At 43.5% G+C, this 18,362-nt stretch overlaps 2 protein-coding genes across 3 annotated transcripts; both read left to right on the top strand.

Annotated features, from left to right (window-relative positions):
- The first annotated feature begins 8,358 nt into the window (after positions 1–8,358).
- LOC120698946 (phytochrome A-associated F-box protein-like) lies at positions 8,359–10,022 on the top strand. The gene has a single exon (XM_039982751.1). It carries the CDS (start codon positions 8,480–8,482, stop codon positions 9,608–9,610), a length of 1,131 nt encoding a protein of 376 aa, XP_039838685.1. The 5' UTR covers positions 8,359–8,479; the 3' UTR covers positions 9,611–10,022.
- Positions 10,023–14,688: 4,666 nt separating this feature from the next.
- On the top strand, positions 14,689–17,967 carry LOC120698945. 2 transcript variants are annotated; one of them, XM_039982749.1, is made up of 5 exons: positions 14,692–15,192; positions 15,640–15,950; positions 16,097–16,177; positions 16,685–17,031; positions 17,420–17,967. In XM_039982749.1, exons 1-5 carry the CDS (start codon positions 14,903–14,905, stop codon positions 17,738–17,740), a joined length of 1,350 nt encoding a protein of 449 aa, XP_039838683.1. In that variant the 5' UTR covers positions 14,692–14,902; the 3' UTR covers positions 17,741–17,967. The 2 variants fall into 2 exon arrangements, with proteins under 2 accessions (XP_039838684.1, XP_039838683.1); XM_039982750.1 differs by lacking the exon at positions 15,640–15,950 and having other exon boundaries at positions 14,689–15,192.
- Positions 17,968–18,362: the final 395 nt, after the last annotated feature.

Here is an 18,362-nt window from a genome sequence, read left to right as displayed (position 1 = left end):
TCCGACCTTGGGCCGGGTTTTCAGTTGCTCCAGCTGGTCCTTCTCTCTTTAGGATATGTCCACCAACCACCATCTTTTGGCTTGGCTCCAACCTTGCCCTTCAGTTCCATGCGTCGCACATCTAGTGTACCTAGGTGATATGCAACGATGCAAGTGCATAAACATAAGGAAAACAACACATGATGCATGAGTGCTCATGATGCAACACAAGGCTATTAAAGAGAGACACGGCCAGCAACAATTACTGAGCAAACAAGGCAACAAGATCAAAGTGAAAAAAAAGGTTTGGCGCCGCCCTAGGAGAAATTCAGATCTAACCTATTTTAGCCAGAAGGTTTCCACCCAAAGAGCATTACTAACTTTATTTAGAAAAGCTAAGCAAAAGAAGACATAAGCAAGATGGAATAACTAGGGACTTTTATTCAACTAAAAAGCACATAGAACCAAGCCATATGAAAGTAACTCATATTCTGATTCTAAACGCAACGAACCTGAAACGTAAACTAAACCAAGCAATTTGCTGAAATTATACTTGCCGAAAATAAATTCTAAGCAACAACATAAAAGGTAAAGCTATAGCTAAAAACGAAACGAAGGAGAAAACATAACTTGCAGCCATAGCCTGGTAGTAAAACTTTACCAGCAGGTTAAGGTATTGATCAAGCATGCTGCAAAAATTTACCAACAAATATTGGCAACCAAGAATATTTAATTTAGCCTTAACAAGACAATCTCAACAAAACATATTTGCAAACGTGCACATATCTTCTGGACATGAATTTTTTATAGTGAACTGAGCATTCAAGGAGTAAGCTACTACATAAATTTCATGATTTTTGAACTTCCAAAACTGCAGATACTAAATAAAAAAGCTTAAACAAGCATTAACCAAGATTAAATCAATACATCACAGAAAAATTAACCAAACAGCAAGTTTAGTATTTTTCTTAAGCACTACACGCCAAAACAAAGCTAATCCATCTGGTTTTATATTTTTCTCATTCTCCTAACTCCATTTAGGGCATTTAACAATCTATAAAAGCATTTATCTAGCATAAATAAAACTGCACAGCAAAAGTTATCAAACAACACATCTCATGGTTCTATGGTATAGAGCATTAAAAGATGAAGCTAACAAAACTGGTTTTGCATTTTTAGCATTTTTCTACTATTTTATACGGATTTTCAAAGTTTGCAGCTAAAATATTGAAAAGGCCCTTCGTGACACTATTCATATGAGTTTATGACTTCAGAAAAAGACCCCTACACTTTTATCTATTCTTGCACGAGGCCCCTGGGCGGAAATAGGTACACAGGAGCGCACGGGGAGCCCGATTCCAGCGACGGTGCTCACCAGCGGCGAGGAGAAAGAGGGGGAGGAGCAAGAGGAGGTCACAGGCTACCTCAGGGTGGTCTTGGCGCGGCATGAGGCGACCGGAGGCGTGCTGTCCGCGGTGGCCGTGGCCCGGCGGCCGTGGTGGGGGCGCAGGGCGGTGCTCCGGCGATGGAGAGCGAGCGGGGTCAGACTGGGAAGCTTTAGCGCGACGAGGGGAACCCGTTCAGGGGCTTGGCTTGGGCGGGAGATGGCCGGAGGTGAGGGGTCGATGGGGAGCAGGAGCTTCGGGCGGCTCCAATGGTGACTGGTGGTGGCTGAGCCAATTCCGGGTCGGGGAAGCTTGAGCGAGGCTTGGGGAGGTGCGGCGGAGGTGCGAAACGAGGTTAGGGAGGTTTGGGGCGCGCCGAATTGGAGCGAGGCAGCGAGGAACGGCCGGCGCGGCGCCGGGGGCGTGGCTCTACTCCTGCTCGGCTCGAATCGAGAGGAGGACGAAGGGAGTGGAAAAGAAAGGATAGGGCGCCGTGAACGGATAAGAACAGCTCACGTGGAGGGCGAGGACCACTGGGGCGGCGACGCGTGGAGTCGCCGGCGCTGTGCCGGTCTCCGGCATGAGCGTCGGTACGGCGTCAGGAGCAGGAAGCACTGTGGAGTTGCAAATGAAATTAGCTTGATTTTGACCGCTCAAAACTCAAAATCTCGCTTTGAAACTTGAATATTGGCCAAAACAAAAGTTGTAGAGGATAAAAAGATCTACAAGATTGCTTTTGGGCAAAAGTTAATCTGAGTTACGATTTGAGAAATAAAAGAGAGTCAAAGAGCGGTCAACACTGAATTCAGGCTTAGCTCAAGAGAGGATCCAGACAGGAATTGATTATGGACCGTGGTTTTGAATTAAACAACGTTTTCAAAACATTTGTCAAACATGCTATTAGCAAAAATTGCACAAACATAATTAAACTTGATTGCATGTGATGACATGCAAATTTCATATGTTATTGTGCATGCGCAATTAATGCTAATAACAATGTTTAAGCACCAGATTAGCGACTAATGCACAAAATTAACACCAGGGGTGTTACAATTGTATTATCAGAATTTGTTAGTAATCAGTCTCCACTAATGGCCCCCTTTTCCTTATTGTTCCGAATTCACTGCTTGTATATAGCTGGCCAAGTTAGTCTGTTTATTGATATCTTGTGCTTAATACGACTATTATCCATATTCAGGATATTTATCCGTTACCTGTTGGGTATGGACAATTTAAAATGGATAGGATACGGGAGGATAATGATTGGGCAATTAACTTATAGATGTGGGTAGGGGAACGTGCAGGTATCTCCAAACCTTGCCCAATGACATATTGAGAACCTTTGATCATTCTTGTAAAACGGTGCAACTCCTATCCACTATCGCGGATGAAGCCTCATGTTGGTACCAAGCAGGTCACATTAATGTTTTCTAGTTGCCCAACTAATTGTGATAGTCAGATTAATCGAGCTTATCGCTCCCTTGCCACCGATAAGGGTTGCGGCTAGGTTTGAGCGACTAGAAACCCTAGTCGTCCGGATAAGTCATCTGATTACGTATGATAACGATCAAATTTGAGATGATGGGACTCTGCTAGTGGGCGATGGGCTACTAGGCTGAGAATTACGCCCATTAGGTTTTTGGTATATGCTCATAGCTGCAGGTGTTGCCAAGCCACCTCATCCCATACCACCCGTCGGAACACACGCGCGCGCGCCAAAATAGACGCTGCCGGCCACCAAAATGTGTGTCGTTGCCCACCCAAAGTTGCGTCCACCAGTGCATCCAGCCACCTAGAAGCATGTCGTCGCCAAGGAAACACCCAAGAGCTCCATGCCTCCGGCCTCCCTGCTGCCAGTAGATACCTGTTACCCAGGAGCTCACGCCGAAATTTGTGGTGTTGATGCTTGCTATATACTATGTATTATATAGTATGCATATCATATCGGTCTTGGATCTATAGGATGGCTATACAGACGACTAGATTCGACTAATCCACCTAATCAACGACTGATCTAGAAAATCACCTTTTTGATGTCATCGCGACTAGGTTCGATTAGACGACTATAAAATATTATTCACAAACAATTTCCCCAGGTCGTATTAGGTCTTGGACGGCTCCCTAACGCCAAGATTGCCCTATAATCCAAAGCATTTTACCTTTATTGCTTTGTTATGTTGGTAGCCCCAAGCTCGTGGGGCGACCACGTATCTGCTATACTCATTTTGCTCTTTGTTTCCTCTTAATGGAATACACGTTCAAGCACGTTCGCTAAAATAAACAAGAGATCATGAATGAGAGGTTAGGGGCTCTAGATCACATAAGAGACGCTCTTCATGCGGGTGAGGCTAGGCTAGAAAAGTGGGTACGGGTAATTGGGTAGAATGTGATAGAGACTCAAGATGACTCTGTTTTCACTATTTTTAGGAAGTCGGCAAGGAAGTCTCTTACCTATATTTTTACAAACTAGGAAGGATGGGTATGTACAAATTGTTTTTACATGGCTTTATACCTAAGGAGAGAAATAAAAAGAAGCTTTCATCATCTTTTGATGGAGCGTCAAGCCGCCAACCAGTGTTCTCTTTTGGGAAATAAAATTTCTCATATTTTTATGGTAATGACTTTATTACATCTGGCCATACGTTCGCGCTATTGTACGGCAGACTAAATTCACCCTCCACCACCGCGGGACAGTGTACATGCAAGCAATTTTAAAACTAAAAAAGTTGTAATTCTTAAACCATCCATCAAATTTTAAATTCCGATTGCACAATTATATCTCTTTTGAGTAGACCTTCAAAACAAGACCTCACTTGAATATATTTGGACAATACTTTTCAAAACCCATAAATTGCTTTATGTACAATAAAAACATCAAAATAAATTAGTTAAAATGCTCAACCAAGCTGCTAAAGTTGCCTATTATCGATCATGCAATCAACATTTAGCTACCTAACAAAGGCCATGGCCCTAGTGGCCTCTTCCCAGCCCATCAAAGCCCTTAAATTTTTTATCTCAAAATTGTATAAAATTAGTACGCAACCCTTTTAGGGCCCGGCCTTTATATTTTTGTAGTTCAAAATTTTGGGCCCTTTACCACCCCTATCCACTATGGGCACTAAACAGTCTATCTTCACAATATGAACACCAATATCCACTTAACTGAACTCGGGCATGCAAAAGCAACATTATATAAACTTATAAGCATTTTTTGCAAACATCATAAGCAAATTAGAATATGGGAAAAATATTTCTCTCAAAAAAATTATATAATCAATGCATAGTGGTGTGAGATCTTGTTTTGAAGTTTTTATTGAAACAACCACACCTGTGCAATCGGATTTTGATTTCGATTCTTGGTTTTACAACTATGATCTTTTTTGTTTTGAAATTACGTGCATGCATGTGTTTTTTCTTTCTCTTCTTGTCCTTCAAGTGCATGCTCACACCTCTGACAGGGCGGCCGTACCACCGGTCCAACTTACGGCCGGCCGTAAGTTAGCCACGTCCTATTTTTATTGATTTACAAGTGGACAAATGTGTACAAGACATCAAAGTTTGTCTAAAGTCTTGTAATAACGTTGCAAACAGACTTGCTAGCACAGAACTGATTTCGGGGCGAGTAATTAGTTGCTCTGTCTTGAGACAGCTAGATTCAGTTTACTGGCCCTTGGGTTATAAAAATGGATTTCCAAGTGAAGTTTTCAACTTAAAAAATCTGTGGTTCTAGAAATATTGTAGCCATTTAAACTCCAAAATGATTCGCGGCTTTTCAATACAATAGAATTTTACAAAGCCATAATATTTTTTTTTCAAAACTCCAAAAAAGATGAGGGCAAAGGAGTCATGAATTTTTTTTGCTATTCTTTTTTTTTGTAGCAAAGTAATTGGTCAAAAAGTAGCTCTTCATGTGGGTAGTTTTTATTGTAGTTTTATTTTATTATTTTGCTTCCCCTAGTTTTGGATTTACAATGGAAAAGTGAGTATTTTAAGAAAAGAGTAGAATTCTAGTAAGATGCTGACTTTTCAAATTCTTCTCTATAGAATTACTTTCTGGTGTGGCATCATGTCACGTCTAGACCATCATCCACCGAATCCACTAGTACATTAGAAACATTGAATCTTCAACAATGGCAAGATATTTCTTTTTTTATTGAAAATATAATGGCAAGATATTTCTATTAGGCATCTTTTAGATGATGGCAGTCTCACTCTCCATGTTTTATGTGAATGAGGTATATAATGCAAAAACATTTCCATCACCTGTCAAAATCACATGCAATAGAAAATCGATAAAAATATTTTTTTCTAAATTGTTTCTAACCCCAAACCATTTTCTTTATATTAACCTTGATATATGAACATCAATCATTTTAATATTTTAATTATCTTCTTTTCCTTTCATAAAAGAATTAAATCATATCTCTCTGTTCAGCTGGCTGTGACTGATGGCTGGTGCTGATTTGTTGTCAGAGAAAAATACTGCTGACTGGCTGGTGCTGGTGGCTGGTGCTGATTTGGTGGGAGAAAAAAATATTGTTGGATGGTTGCAGCCGAACAGAGTGTATGGGGGCAAAGTCCCCCTTATGTCCGTAATTACTCCGTCGATCATCTACAATTACTGAACTATTTGTAATTGACATTAGAGTATTAGGAACCCCCCCACCCCCCCTAAAGAAAAAAAAATCAAATTCCTGCGCACGTATAAACTTTGTCAAACTGGAAGTATTAGTAGTAGTAACGAACAGCTGGGGTAGTGGCTAGCAGCATAGTACAGTTATGTACAACAGTGCAGGCAACAACTGTCTTTTTGTCACAAACAGACAGCTGAAAAAACAGTTTGTACAATGAGTTGTCTGTTTAGCTGTCCGCAGGGTGATTACTTCATCCTTTGACACACAAACTCATGGTGATCTAGTGCATAATTGATCTTTGTAGCTATTTTGTTGCATACATGAGAAATTGTACAATATATTCAAATAATTCGTATAACTCTTAAAATAAACGTGTATATAATATAATAATAGTTAAATTGTCCTCCTATAATTGCTGAACCAAAGGCAATTAGGACAATTAGTTGAAAACAGTTCAGTAACTTTTGGAGTGCTTTGCAGTGAAACCTAGATGTGTAGTTCAATAAGTAAGCTGCCTGATCCATTTTTGTAGCTGAACTAACTTTCTGAAGATTAATCTGTGTTAACCTTGTATGCTAAGCATAGATTAATCTTGTGTCTTCTCACTTATACAATGTGGCTGGCAGAGCATCAAAAGTAGAAGCACCAGTTCCTATCATGAACATCAGAGGATATGTATGCAGGATTTGTCCAAAATAAAGTTCCTATCAAAAGTAGAAGCACCAGTTCCTATTACTACACATTGATATGTATGGCTTGATTGGTCCAAAATAAATTTGTAGTAGGACTTTTGATTTATCAGCCCTGACACTTGTCATTAAAATCTAGGACACATTTGTTCTAGGCAGTGTTGTAACTGGAATCCATAGGAAACAAACATCAACTGGAAACTCAAACTGACTTGTTGTAAAGAAATACTTACTCCGTTTCAAATTATAAGTCATTCCAAAAATTTTGGAGAGTCAAAGTTTTTCAAGTTTGACCAAATTTATATGACAAAATAATAACATTTATGATACTAATTAAGTATCATTAGATTCTTTGTTAGCTATATTTTCATAGTGCACCTATTTGATGTCATAAATCTTTATATTTCTCTCTATAATTTTGGTCAAACTTTGAAATAATTTGACTCTCCAAGATTTTTGAAATGACTTATAATTTGGAACGGAGGGAGTAGTACAGTCCGAAACTAACCTCAATTGTTAGGATACGTCCCAGCAAAGTCAAGAAATGCAACAAGTCATCAATTGTAAAAAAGTGATGCATAGCTGAGTTGTGCCATACGCCTCTGGTCGAGATGGCTGCTGCAATAGGGAACGGGAAAAAGAATTTGGCAGGAGGAAGGCGAGGCGCCAAAACGACGCGGAGGCTATTCCTCGCGCGCGCTACTGCAGCGCGTCCTATCGCAGAAGGGGGAGACGGAGTCCCTGCCAGGTGGGCCCGCGTGACACTGTACTTCTTCTACCTCTGGATCTCGCGATGGTGGTGGCGCCGGGGCTAGGGAAGGGGATTGCCGGGGTCTTGGGGGTGGTTGGTGGGGCGGAGCGGCCGCCGGCGAGGTCGCCGGCGGTCGGGGTGGTGGAGGGAGGCGGCGGCCTTTAGGGTTTGGGTTGCCGGGGGTGGGATGGCTCCATGGCCTCCGGCTATAGAAGAGGAGGCCGGGGCGGCGGCAGCCAGGCGGTGGCGGCGGATCGACCGGCGGAGGGCGCGGCGGCGCGGTAGCGCCGCCGGCCGGGCGGGGCCGAACAACCGGTGGGCGGGGCCGGCGGCGGGGGCGAGGAGAAGGCGGCGGCGTGCGGCGGCGAGCTCGGTTAGGGAAGGCGGCGGCGGAGGCGCCGAGGGCGGCGCCGGAGCCTGGGAGGCGGACGAAGGCGGAGGAGCGGGGGGTGGAGCGTAGCTGCGACAACTCGACGCGAGCTCGCGCGAGCGAGGAATAGACGCCCCCCCCCCCCCCCAACGAAACCACCCCCCTCCCGCGCGTGCTGTGGATCATGGCCGCCGCCGCCTCTCCGCAGCGCGCCCTACAACGGGGATCTTCGTCGCCGCTTCGCCTGGGAGCACGCGCTCGAGCCGTAGACGGATGAGCACTAACTGCAGCTGCTTGGGGGGTTTTTTGCAAAAAAAAAACGTTGCATGTCTACGGTTCCCGACAGCGCGTTGTACTTGCCCTTATCATTCGCAAGTTGCAGCATCAGCCATGCGCAAACGACATCCACACGTTGCAGGCAGCCGCGGCAAAAACAAAAAAACGTTAAATAAATTATAAATAAAAAGAAGTGGACAAAAGCAAATCCTCGATCTCCCTAGATTACATCACCACCACGAAAAAATCCTCCACTATCCAGACACCAACATCAATCCCCCCACCGAAAGCAAAGGAGACGGAAAAGAGAGAAGATAATAAAGCGGCATAAAAACATTCCGGCCTCCTCCCACCTCCGTGGAATTCCAAAGCGAGCGCGCCGCCGGTCGCCACCCATGATTCCCATGGGCGGGCACCAGGCGGAGGAGGAGGGCGGGGTCGCGCGCCCTCACAAGAGGGCGCCGCGCGCGGGGGCCGGGGCCGAGACGGCGTCGTCGCTGGCGGTGCTCGCCGACGACGTGCTGCTCCAGATCCTGGGGCGGCTCGAGGGGGACCCGCGGGACTGGGCGCGGGCGTCGTGCGCGTCCCCGCGCCTCGCCGCGCTGCTCCGCGCCGCCTGCCTCCCGCCGCGCCTGTCGCGGGCGCTCCCCGCCGAGCTGCTCCCGGCGCCGGCCCCCGACGGGGCGCCCGCCGCCTGGGCGGCGCTGCACAAGCTCTCCGTCTGCTGCCCGGGGCTCCTCCGCGCCGGGGTGCTCCTCGAGCCCACCGACGATTTCGGCCTCGAGCTCGACATCGGGCCCGACGCCCACTTCCGCGCCCCCGCCCCGGCCGCCGTCGAGGGGCTCCAGGCCACGGCCACGTCTCGCGACCGCACAGGCGACGCGGCGCCCGCCGCCGTGGCACCGCTCGCGCACGGCGCCGGCAGCGACGCCGCCGCGTGGTCGCTCTACGACGACCTGTACCTGGACGCGGCCTACGACTGCTCGTCCGAGCCGCAGATCCCGCCTGCTGCCGCGGCCCCGGCGGCGATCCGCGAGGCGGAGGAAGCCACCGCCACCGCAACCAACGCAGGCGTCGCCCGGCGCGGCGTGGTGGCCGGGAGCCGCCGGCACCCGCGGCGGTGGCTGGGCACGGTGGGCGCGCACCTGGCGTCGGGGTCCTGGACGCTGAGCCGGGAGCAGGGGAACAAGCTCCTGGCCAGCCGCTTCCGCGGCGACCAGCTGTACCTCTGCGACTGGCCCGGGTGCGTGCACGCCGAGGAGCGCCGCAAGTACATGGTCTTCCGCGGCGTGTTCCGCAACTTCGCCCGCTCCCAGGTGCGCTGCGCGCTCAGGGACACGCGCCGCCCCACCGTCGCCGTCGACTGCGCCTTCTGCGCCAGCAAGGAGGCGTGGGACCTCTACTCCGCCTTCTGCCTCCGCAGCTTCTACGGCTACCACGACGACGGCGAGCCCGTCGTGCGCGCCTACGTCTGCCAGAACGGCCACGTGGCCGGCGCCTGGACCGAGCGCCCGCTCTACTCCTGATCCTGGTACCGCGTCATTCACTTGTCTCTTCCATTGCCATTGCCAGATGCTGCAGCAAACAAAGCATTGCCGTGTGTTTTTAGCGATATATATGAGCTTATCTGCATATAGTAATCCGGATTTCATCGAGCTCTAGATATACTGTATGTACGATGTGTGTCATGATTAGAATAAGAATGCGAAGCTGGGTAGGTTTGCAGGGTAGGCGTTTAAATATTTGCATAAAAGGATTGTAATCCTGATGCCGAGAGTAGCTAGCTGCATAAGAATGGAAGTGCTGTTGCGTACTTCTGAGTTCTGGTTCGATATGACTGAAAATAACTTAATGCTGAGTATATGATTGTATATAGGAATTGCAGAACTCCGATATTATAATGAACCTTTTTCGTCCAAGAAGACCGGAACACCCGTTTGTTCTTGTCCCCTTTGGTTTGTACTGTATTTACATGAAGGCTGCCTGTTCCTTTTGAACTTATTGAGGATGTTCAGAATCCATGCATTCTTTTCATCAATCCAGTAGGAGGGATCTCTCTCTTATGTTCAGCTGCACGTAGCTGATAACCTTTCTCTCGGTTCACATTCGTCTTGCACCGACTAAATTGAATAATGCGCACCTTTCCTTTCCGGTTATTCTAGTCTGTACTCCAAGAAAAGATACAATTGTTTTATGTTCACTTCCCCTTTTGGCAATGATCCACTTGGGACTGCATGAACTTTCTATTCTGGCCACAACACATAAAAAAATTTATAAATAAGCTTTGCTCTGCTCTGGTAGTCGTGGATTTCCTTGCGTCACGTGATGCCGTGACATTGTTTATCCGAGGCGCTGGCGTGGCCGCCGCTCGGTCACCATCGAACCAACAAACCGACACCGTTCATTCTGTTGAAGCACCATGATTTTTTCTGTAAATAAATGGATTAAGTCCGATAGTGGCTCAATGAAGATTGAACATTGCTGCCCGTTGATATTTTTTTGATAAAAAAAAAGACGGAGATGTGCAATGAACTCGGAGGATGGATGTGTTGCCCTTCGTGTCCATATACAAAGCTCTGCACAGTTTGTTGTAGTCTGTTGTCAGGATTGAGTGATATAGACACGCATGAGTTGGACTTGGTCCGTGGTCTGCACTGCATGTGCTGCTCCGGACACGTTGAGTGGTTACAGCTAATTTAGGCTTCAGGCGAACAGTACTGTGGGACACTGAACTGAAATGAGCTCTTGAGAATCTGGAGTGCAGGACTCTTGTTTGACGAGACACGCATCTGGATCATTTAGCATGCCTGCGTGCTGCCCTTGGATCACAAACCATTATTCATCAACGTTTTGTGTGTTCATGCCGTTTCTTGCACTCAATGTATTGCGCAACACGTGTCTCCCATTTCTGGTTATTCTGAGCTGCAACTTGCAAGCAGAGCAGGGGTTGATGGGACCAATCTGGATTCTCTGAAGTGCTGAAGCAAAGTCAGCAAACACTGTAGCGGTGGCCAATCTGGATTCTCTGAAGTGATTTACGGTAGGGACACTGTTCATCCAGACTCATATCACTGTTTACCTTTGTGACTTCGCTTCTTCAAGTCAGTGAAGTTGGACCCTGATGGGACTAGTTGTTGTGCATCTACTTGGCAGCAGAGAGTCCAAGAAAAGATACTATCGTTTCATGCACACTTGCACACTTTCCCCCTTTTGGCAATTACTCTGCATGAACCATGTATAAATAAGTCCCTGTTTAGTTCCGTTTTCCAAAATTTTTGGAAACAGAATCTTAGCATTTAGAAGTACTAAATGAAATCTATTTATAAAACTTTTTACACGGATGAGTTTTAAATCGCGAGACGAATCTAACGAACCTAATTAATCCATCATTAGAGATTATTTACTGTAGCACGACGTTGTCCAATCATGGCCTAATTAGGCTTAAAAAATTCGTCTCGAAATTACACCCGGGGATTATGGAATGGATTTTGTCAGTTATTCACACTTAAGATTTCTAATTAGTGGTCAAATGTTTAAAATTACTTGTAGCGCTGGAAATTTTTTAGAACTTTAAGGGGAACTAAACATGACCTAAGCTTCTTTGGTATTGCCTCTTCCGTTCAAGCTCAAAAGACCTACCAGCTCTGGTAGTCCTGGGTTTGGATTGCGTTACGTGAAGGGGTGGTAAAGGGCCTAATATTTTGAACTAAAAAAAATCTAAGGGCCAAGTCGCCAGACTCAGTCCTATACAATTTTGAACTAAAAAATTTAAGAGTCTTGTTGGGCTCTGAAGAGGCCACTAGGGCCATGTCCCATTACCACCCCTAGCTACGTGATGCTGCGACATTGTTGATCCATGGCGCTGTCGTGGCGGCCGCTCGATCACCATCTGTCCAGTAACGGCACCGCTCATCCTGTTGAAGAATAATAGTCCCTCTGTTCGGCAACTCCACCAGCCTCCAGCCAATAGTATTTTCCTCTCACACCGCTCCAGCATCAGTCTCCAGCCACCAGCCAGTCAACAGTATTTTTCTCTCATACCACTCCAACACCAGCCACCAGCTCCAGCCCAGCGAACATGCACAATATGATCGCAAATGGATTAATAAGATACAATAATAATGGAGACAAGTCTCCGAAGCGTTGTCTTTCGCTGTCCGTGGCTTATAAAAAAACATGGGAGATGTCCACCGAACTCTCTTTTACTGGGATAAGGACGCCGAGCAGTCACAACATCGCATAACTGCAGTTCAACAGGTTTAGAAATTGCCATTCGCACACGCGTTACGTATAGCAATTAGCAACAAGATCGATAGGTCTAATATTAGTCTATATAATAATCTATACCTAACCTAAATTTTGCTCTACGATAGATCCGATCTTTACTGGACATCAACTTTTCTCGTGTGCTTCTAATGGCCGTGAAATCCAAATGTTTCAGATTCTCTCGTCTCTTGGTCACAACTCACAAGCGTCATGTTCAACCCATTCATCAAACTGATAAAAGCCAATAGACTTGAGACACAATCTTCTTCTCCCGTCTCCTCATCCAGGCTATAAATTTCCGTGCAGTCACCATCTCCTCCTATCTTGTTGCAATTGTCGCGTTCTAAAATCTTAGCATTTACTCCATCTATTCCAAATTATGGATATATCATTTTGATTTTTCTACATATACTTAGATACATATAAGTATCTAAAAAGGTTAAAACTATCTATAATTTGAAACGGAGGAAGTATTTTATATGCAGCACGGAGGGGTGGTAAAGGACCGGCAATTTTGATCTAGATAATCTAAGAACCAAGCTCTAATTTTATATAATTTTGAGCTAAAAAATTAAAAGTCCAAGTTGGACTGTGTAGTGACCACTAGGGCCATGACCCGTTACCACCTCTAAGCACGGTCCATATACTCTAAGGTCCTTACAAACCTCCACTTTCTCATCACAGCCTCTGCTGCGAAAGGGCCTGTAGCCTAGTGGTTACAAGAGCCTCGGTAGCACATGAGGTCCTGGATTCGACTCCCTATAAGAGCGGATATTCTGGGATTTAACGGTGTTGTGCATTCAGTGGTAGGCGATGTTCCCGTCGACAACGAGGTGCCTGTGGTGACTTCGTCAATCTCGAAAATTTGCCGGCTCAGTCTTCGAAGATGCTCATAGGGATAGAGTTTACGTACGTATATTCATAGAGATGTGAGCGTATGTGTGTTGTGAGTGTCCAAATTGTACTGTGTAATCTAAAAAATCACAGCCTCTGCTGCCGTATGGCAGTACTACAGTTAAAAGCTTCTAGTCATTTCCCCTTGTTGGGAACTACTAACAAACTCGTCGATTAGATTGTATATACGCATTCCACACAATTTTTTTCTATATCGGTCGGAAGAGCACAGGACAATCTAAGGGCCTGTTTGCATGGACTAAATTCGAGTGCTATGTTTTACCAGCTTTTATCACTTTCACTTAGAATTCTTTTGAAGTTTTTAAATTTATGCTAAAGTTTGGCTCCACCTAATTAGTACTTCTATTTTTGGATATAAACTAATGCTAAACAGGAGGCATTTATTAGTGATTACTGGAACCATCTTAAAATACATCCCCTATGTCTAGGCAAGAACTACCTCCGTTCCAAATAATAGTTTGTTTGACTTTTTCTTTACCCCAACTTTGACCACTCGTCTTATTTAAAAAATTTGCACATTTATCATCAAATTTGAGTCATTCTCCAAGAACTTCTATTACAACAAAAAATGATATTTGCACAAATTTTTGAGTAAAATGAGTTGTCAAACTTGTAATGTTATCCTAAACGCTAAACGATAAACAGTCGGTCACCCTTTGTTTAAGGTTTAGTCCGTTTAAACGGTGTTTGGATGGAGTTAAACGGTTTTAACATAGTAGCATTAAAATATACATATTTATGTAGGTAAATGTCAAATATGCTAGAAAGTTTACATATTTGCACATATAAAAAGTAAATATTCTACCAAATAATCTTTCTAAAAGAAATCTAAATCCCACAACACTTCATATACTTACGATACTAGTTAGTTCGGTATTGATTATAGTCGTTGTAATCCTCCATTCCTCTTATTGACTAAATTATGAACTAAATGGTCATTTAGCTCATTTAATCACATTTAACTCGACTCTATTTAGATGGTTTTTAACGGTTTAAACGAATTTAAACATGCCAACTGTTTAATTTATTGTTTAGGGCCTAAACAACATGGGTGATCTCTGTTTACTATTTAAATGCTTTTTAAACATTGTTTAAATGGACTAAACGGCCGTTTAGGCGAACAGAGCAAACTTGAGGTCAAAAAGTCAAATGAACTATAATGTAAAACGGAGGTAGTATTTCTTATGCATGCAATTAGAGATGCAAGTGGGTACCCATTGGTGTTTTTGAGTTTCTCATTTTAGTTCATTTTTTCTCCCAAATTAATTACATAAAATATTATTCTAATTCATTTTATCAAATTTTGAGTCAACCCAATGAAAAAAAAAGTGGGGTTTGCATCTCTACATGCAATACATGTGGCTTGATCCATGTGGCCCCAAGCGTTGGCCAGCAAATCTCCCAGCCCAGCCCAGCCCAGCAAGGCAGCAGCCAGCCCCGTGTGCGTACGTCTTTCTCGTCGTCCTCTCGCGCGACTCGGCCTCCCTTGTTCTCCGCCGCCTCTGCGAGTCGGCTCGCAGGCTGGCGGCTGGCCCTGTCTCTCCACACGAAACCCTAGCGACTGGCGACTAGATCAGGCGGCGGCGCGGCCAAATCGGCGGCGACATCGGCGGTTCAGGTTTTCCTGCTCTGTTTTCATGGCGGCAGCGTCTAGCGACAATGGCAAGGCTCGCAACGTAGTTGTCAAATCCGAACCTGCGGATGGCGTGGAACGTGCCCAGGATCCGGTTCCCCCATTTGGTTCGTTTGGAGACGAGGTGGCTGAAGATGAGCACGGGGACAGCACGGAGTGCTCGAGCTCCTTTGGCGATTCTGGCTTTGTTTCCGATGATGACGCGGAATCAGATGCAGGCATCATGGAAGTGGAGTCACCCCTTTATTCTCAGATCAAGGGACCTGATGCCCCTGCCGTGTCACATAGTGTCAGGTGAGCTCTGTTCAGTTTGTATATTGTTATTACTGGAGTGGTGAAGGAAACAATGACAATCGTTTGCAGTTACATCTAAATGATGTTTTTACACTCTTCACCTCATCGTAAGAGATGCGTCGTGTTTAAGTCCTTATTATCTCAGTTTGGTATCATGAATATCATTTAGGGTTTAGGGTTTAGGGGTTTAGGGTCCACCGTCTTTACAATATTTTGTGACGCAAAAGCTCAAGGCATGAAACTTGACATCCCCGCAAATGTGAAAGTATGGATGCTGGTGTCGTCTACTCTTTTTATGTGGAAATGGATATGAAACTCTTAATAATTTGGGTATCTTTTATAATACTTCTATTCTATTTTCATGTCTTTTCTTGACAGTTAGATAGGTATATTTGATGTCACTTCCTTTTATGATTAGTTCGTAAATAGCTCAATATTTTGCTTCAGAAAGAAAAAAGTGACATCCGATTGGAGGAAGTCTATTGGCCCAGAAAGGTGGCGCTGTCAATGGTTGGAGCTGCGTATGAATGAACTTTTGTCGCAAGTAGCAAAATATGATAAGGAACTTGCTTTAATCAATCATGAAAAGTATCTGCAGTTGGAGATGATTAAAGCAGATAGATGTAAATCAGAATTACAGCAATTAGACCTTCCCAGCTATGAAACTATGAAGAGGAGGAAAAGAAAAAGATATGAAGATAGTACAGACACATCAGCATACATCAAGAAGCATCAAATATTTTCCTATTACAATCATGGTTAGACATTATGTCCTTTTAATTTTATAGGCCTGGAAATATATATATTTTTTGTCTTGCAAGAGTATCAACAGTTTGAACCAGTTTCATGTTGATACTTGATAATAGTGAAGCATTAATTTGTTCAATAATTCACTCTTTTGCAGAAAACAAGACGAGTAGAACAGAAAATGAAAGAATTGGAGCTGAAAATGAGCCATTGGTTATTGATGACTTCAATAACTTAGGTACGTTGGGGCTGTTGTTGTGCCCATGTACTCCAATCTTTGTTGCATTGAAGTAAAGAGCATTATCTTTGTTATCTAGCTTTTGTTGCTGCACGAAAGTACAAAGAATTAAAGGGCTGCCATGTGTGTTCTTTGGCTTTTTTTTTTTTTGAATTGGTTTGAACCCTAGGATGTCACATTATAATACCCCTTCTAACAGGGAAATAGTACTTGCTGAATGTAATTCAAGCTGAACCATTGAAACTGCTGTTTAGCACTAGCAATCTTTGTAAAGCATGGTTGGGTAAAAATAAGGGTGTTGCATTACCTAAATGTTATAATATATTTTGTTTGAATTTGGTAAACATGTCTTATACAAATTTTAGTTATTTTGCTTCTTTGCATGTCTTATTAGAGATAGATCGGTGAATTTGCATACTGTTGTAATCTATTTTCTTACTTTGTTTATGTGTTGACTATATCCTCTTATCAGTTTGTAATCATTTAAATCCTTGGTTTTTAATACAGATGATGAGGACAACAAAAGCAGTATTGGATCATATGATACAATGTTAAAGTCAAAGGAAAGTAATGTTGTCCTAGAACAATATACTTTGAGAAAAAGTCTTATGGCAATTGAATGTTTCCAAACTCGAATCATTAATCTTCAACGTGATCTCAGCGAGGCTTGCAACAAAACAGGCCTTCCTCAAAAGTCTCAGAAAAAGAAGCATTCACATGGTTTACATAAAAAGAAGAATGTAGTTGCACCATGTGGTACAACAGAACTAGCTGAAGATGATATTACTCTTGAGATGCTATTTGGCGTAAATAGTTCTCTACTCGATCCTCATATGGAAGGCATATGCAAAGAAGTAAGTTCATGTCATATAATATGTTATTTTTTCTTTATTAGATATGTAATGCTTAGTGATAATGATTGATATTCTTTTGCCACTTATTGTATTAGGTTTAAAATTTCATTGATATATGTTTGTAATCTTTTTTTTCATGAGATTATTTGAGTTCTAAGTAAAGTATTTGAGTTAAATCTAATAAGTCACTGTAAAAGCCATTTCAAAAAATAGTTAGAAGCTCATTTAGCTGCTCAAACATTGTAGTCATATAAGCCTGACGACTTGTGTTACATCTCATCTCATTCTAACTCTGTTGCATCAAAAATGCACACATATTATCCATTCTATTCCCTTGGTGCTTGCTAGGTTTGCAATCAGTTGACAATTCTTTTGGTAATATTTGCAGAGTGTTGATGATATTCTTATAGACAATGAGGCTGCTATTGAAGAAGATTTTTGGCAGTTTGAGAGGATTAAGAAGACTGCTGAAACATATTCAAAGCCAATTATAAATGTAGCTGAAGCCCCAATTGTGAAGCTTGTAAAGAAGAGAGGGCCAAAGCCAAAGAAAAAAAGTGGAAACTCTCAGCCTATAGATCATGAAATAAAAACGTCAAAGAGGAAAAATAAGGAGACAGGCCTGAACTATCCAAACACTGGAAATACTATGTTTGTTGCTGTGGACACGCGAAAGAGTCAAAGAGTACGAAAACCCGAAAATTTTTGAAGCAAATGAGTTCTAGGGTTTGTTGGGAACCAAAAATTTTCCGTCCTCAATTTAGTAAAATCTAGGGGTATTTTTTTTTTGTTTTTCAATTTTGAGGCTACAATGAGCCGATTGCTATGTACTCTTTTGTAATAAATTTAGCTAGCAATGGAAAGCTAGTGACATACTCTCATTATATATATGAGTTGGGTTGCTCTGACCTGACCTGACAGCAAGGTTGATTGGAATTTTTTTAGTGTTTATTCTGCATTCCATATAAGCTGAAGTGAGAACAATAGAACATGATGTGTTGCCTTGTCCACAAGTTTCCGCAACCACTAGCATTTAAATAATTAATAGCTTTGTGTCTCTCGTGTCAGGTGTGGCAATCTGCCGTTCGAAGAAAAAAGAATCAGAAAATGAACAAACGGCCGGCACAGCAAGCACCCAATCCTAAAGGGAACTGGCCACGTTCGTTTGACGACCATTTTCATACAGGGTATGCCAGACCGCTCGTTCTGTCGTCGGTGCTGTGTGCAAGCTGAAATGCAGTTTGATTATCTGATGCATCGGAGAGAAATATTTAGGACTACCTGTATAAACTACGGATATTCTCTCAGGGTATGAGTTTCATATATATCAT

This window comes from Panicum virgatum, chromosome 3K, assembly GCF_016808335.1.
Source record: "Panicum virgatum strain AP13 chromosome 3K, P.virgatum_v5, whole genome shotgun sequence".
NCBI lineage: Eukaryota > Viridiplantae > Streptophyta > Magnoliopsida > Poales > Poaceae > Panicum > Panicum virgatum.
This window is presented reverse-complemented; position numbering and strand designations above follow the sequence as displayed.

What these genes read in the sequence shown, in the direction of transcription:
- LOC120698946 (XM_039982751.1), top strand. Translation starts at nt 8,480, where the DNA reads ATGATTCCCATGGGCGGGCACCAGGCGGAGGAGGAGGGCGGGGTCGCG.
- LOC120698945 (XM_039982749.1), top strand. Translation starts at nt 14,903, where the DNA reads ATGGCGGCAGCGTCTAGCGACAATGGCAAGGCTCGCAACGTAGTTGTC. An exon ending in ATTTTCCTATTACAATCATG is followed by an intron (nt 15,951 to 16,096) that starts GTTAGACATTAT and finishes ACTCTTTTGCAG; the next exon opens with AAAACAAGACGAGTAGAACA. An exon ending in TGATGACTTCAATAACTTAG is followed by an intron (nt 16,178 to 16,684) that starts GTACGTTGGGGC and finishes TTTTTAATACAG; the next exon opens with ATGATGAGGACAACAAAAGC.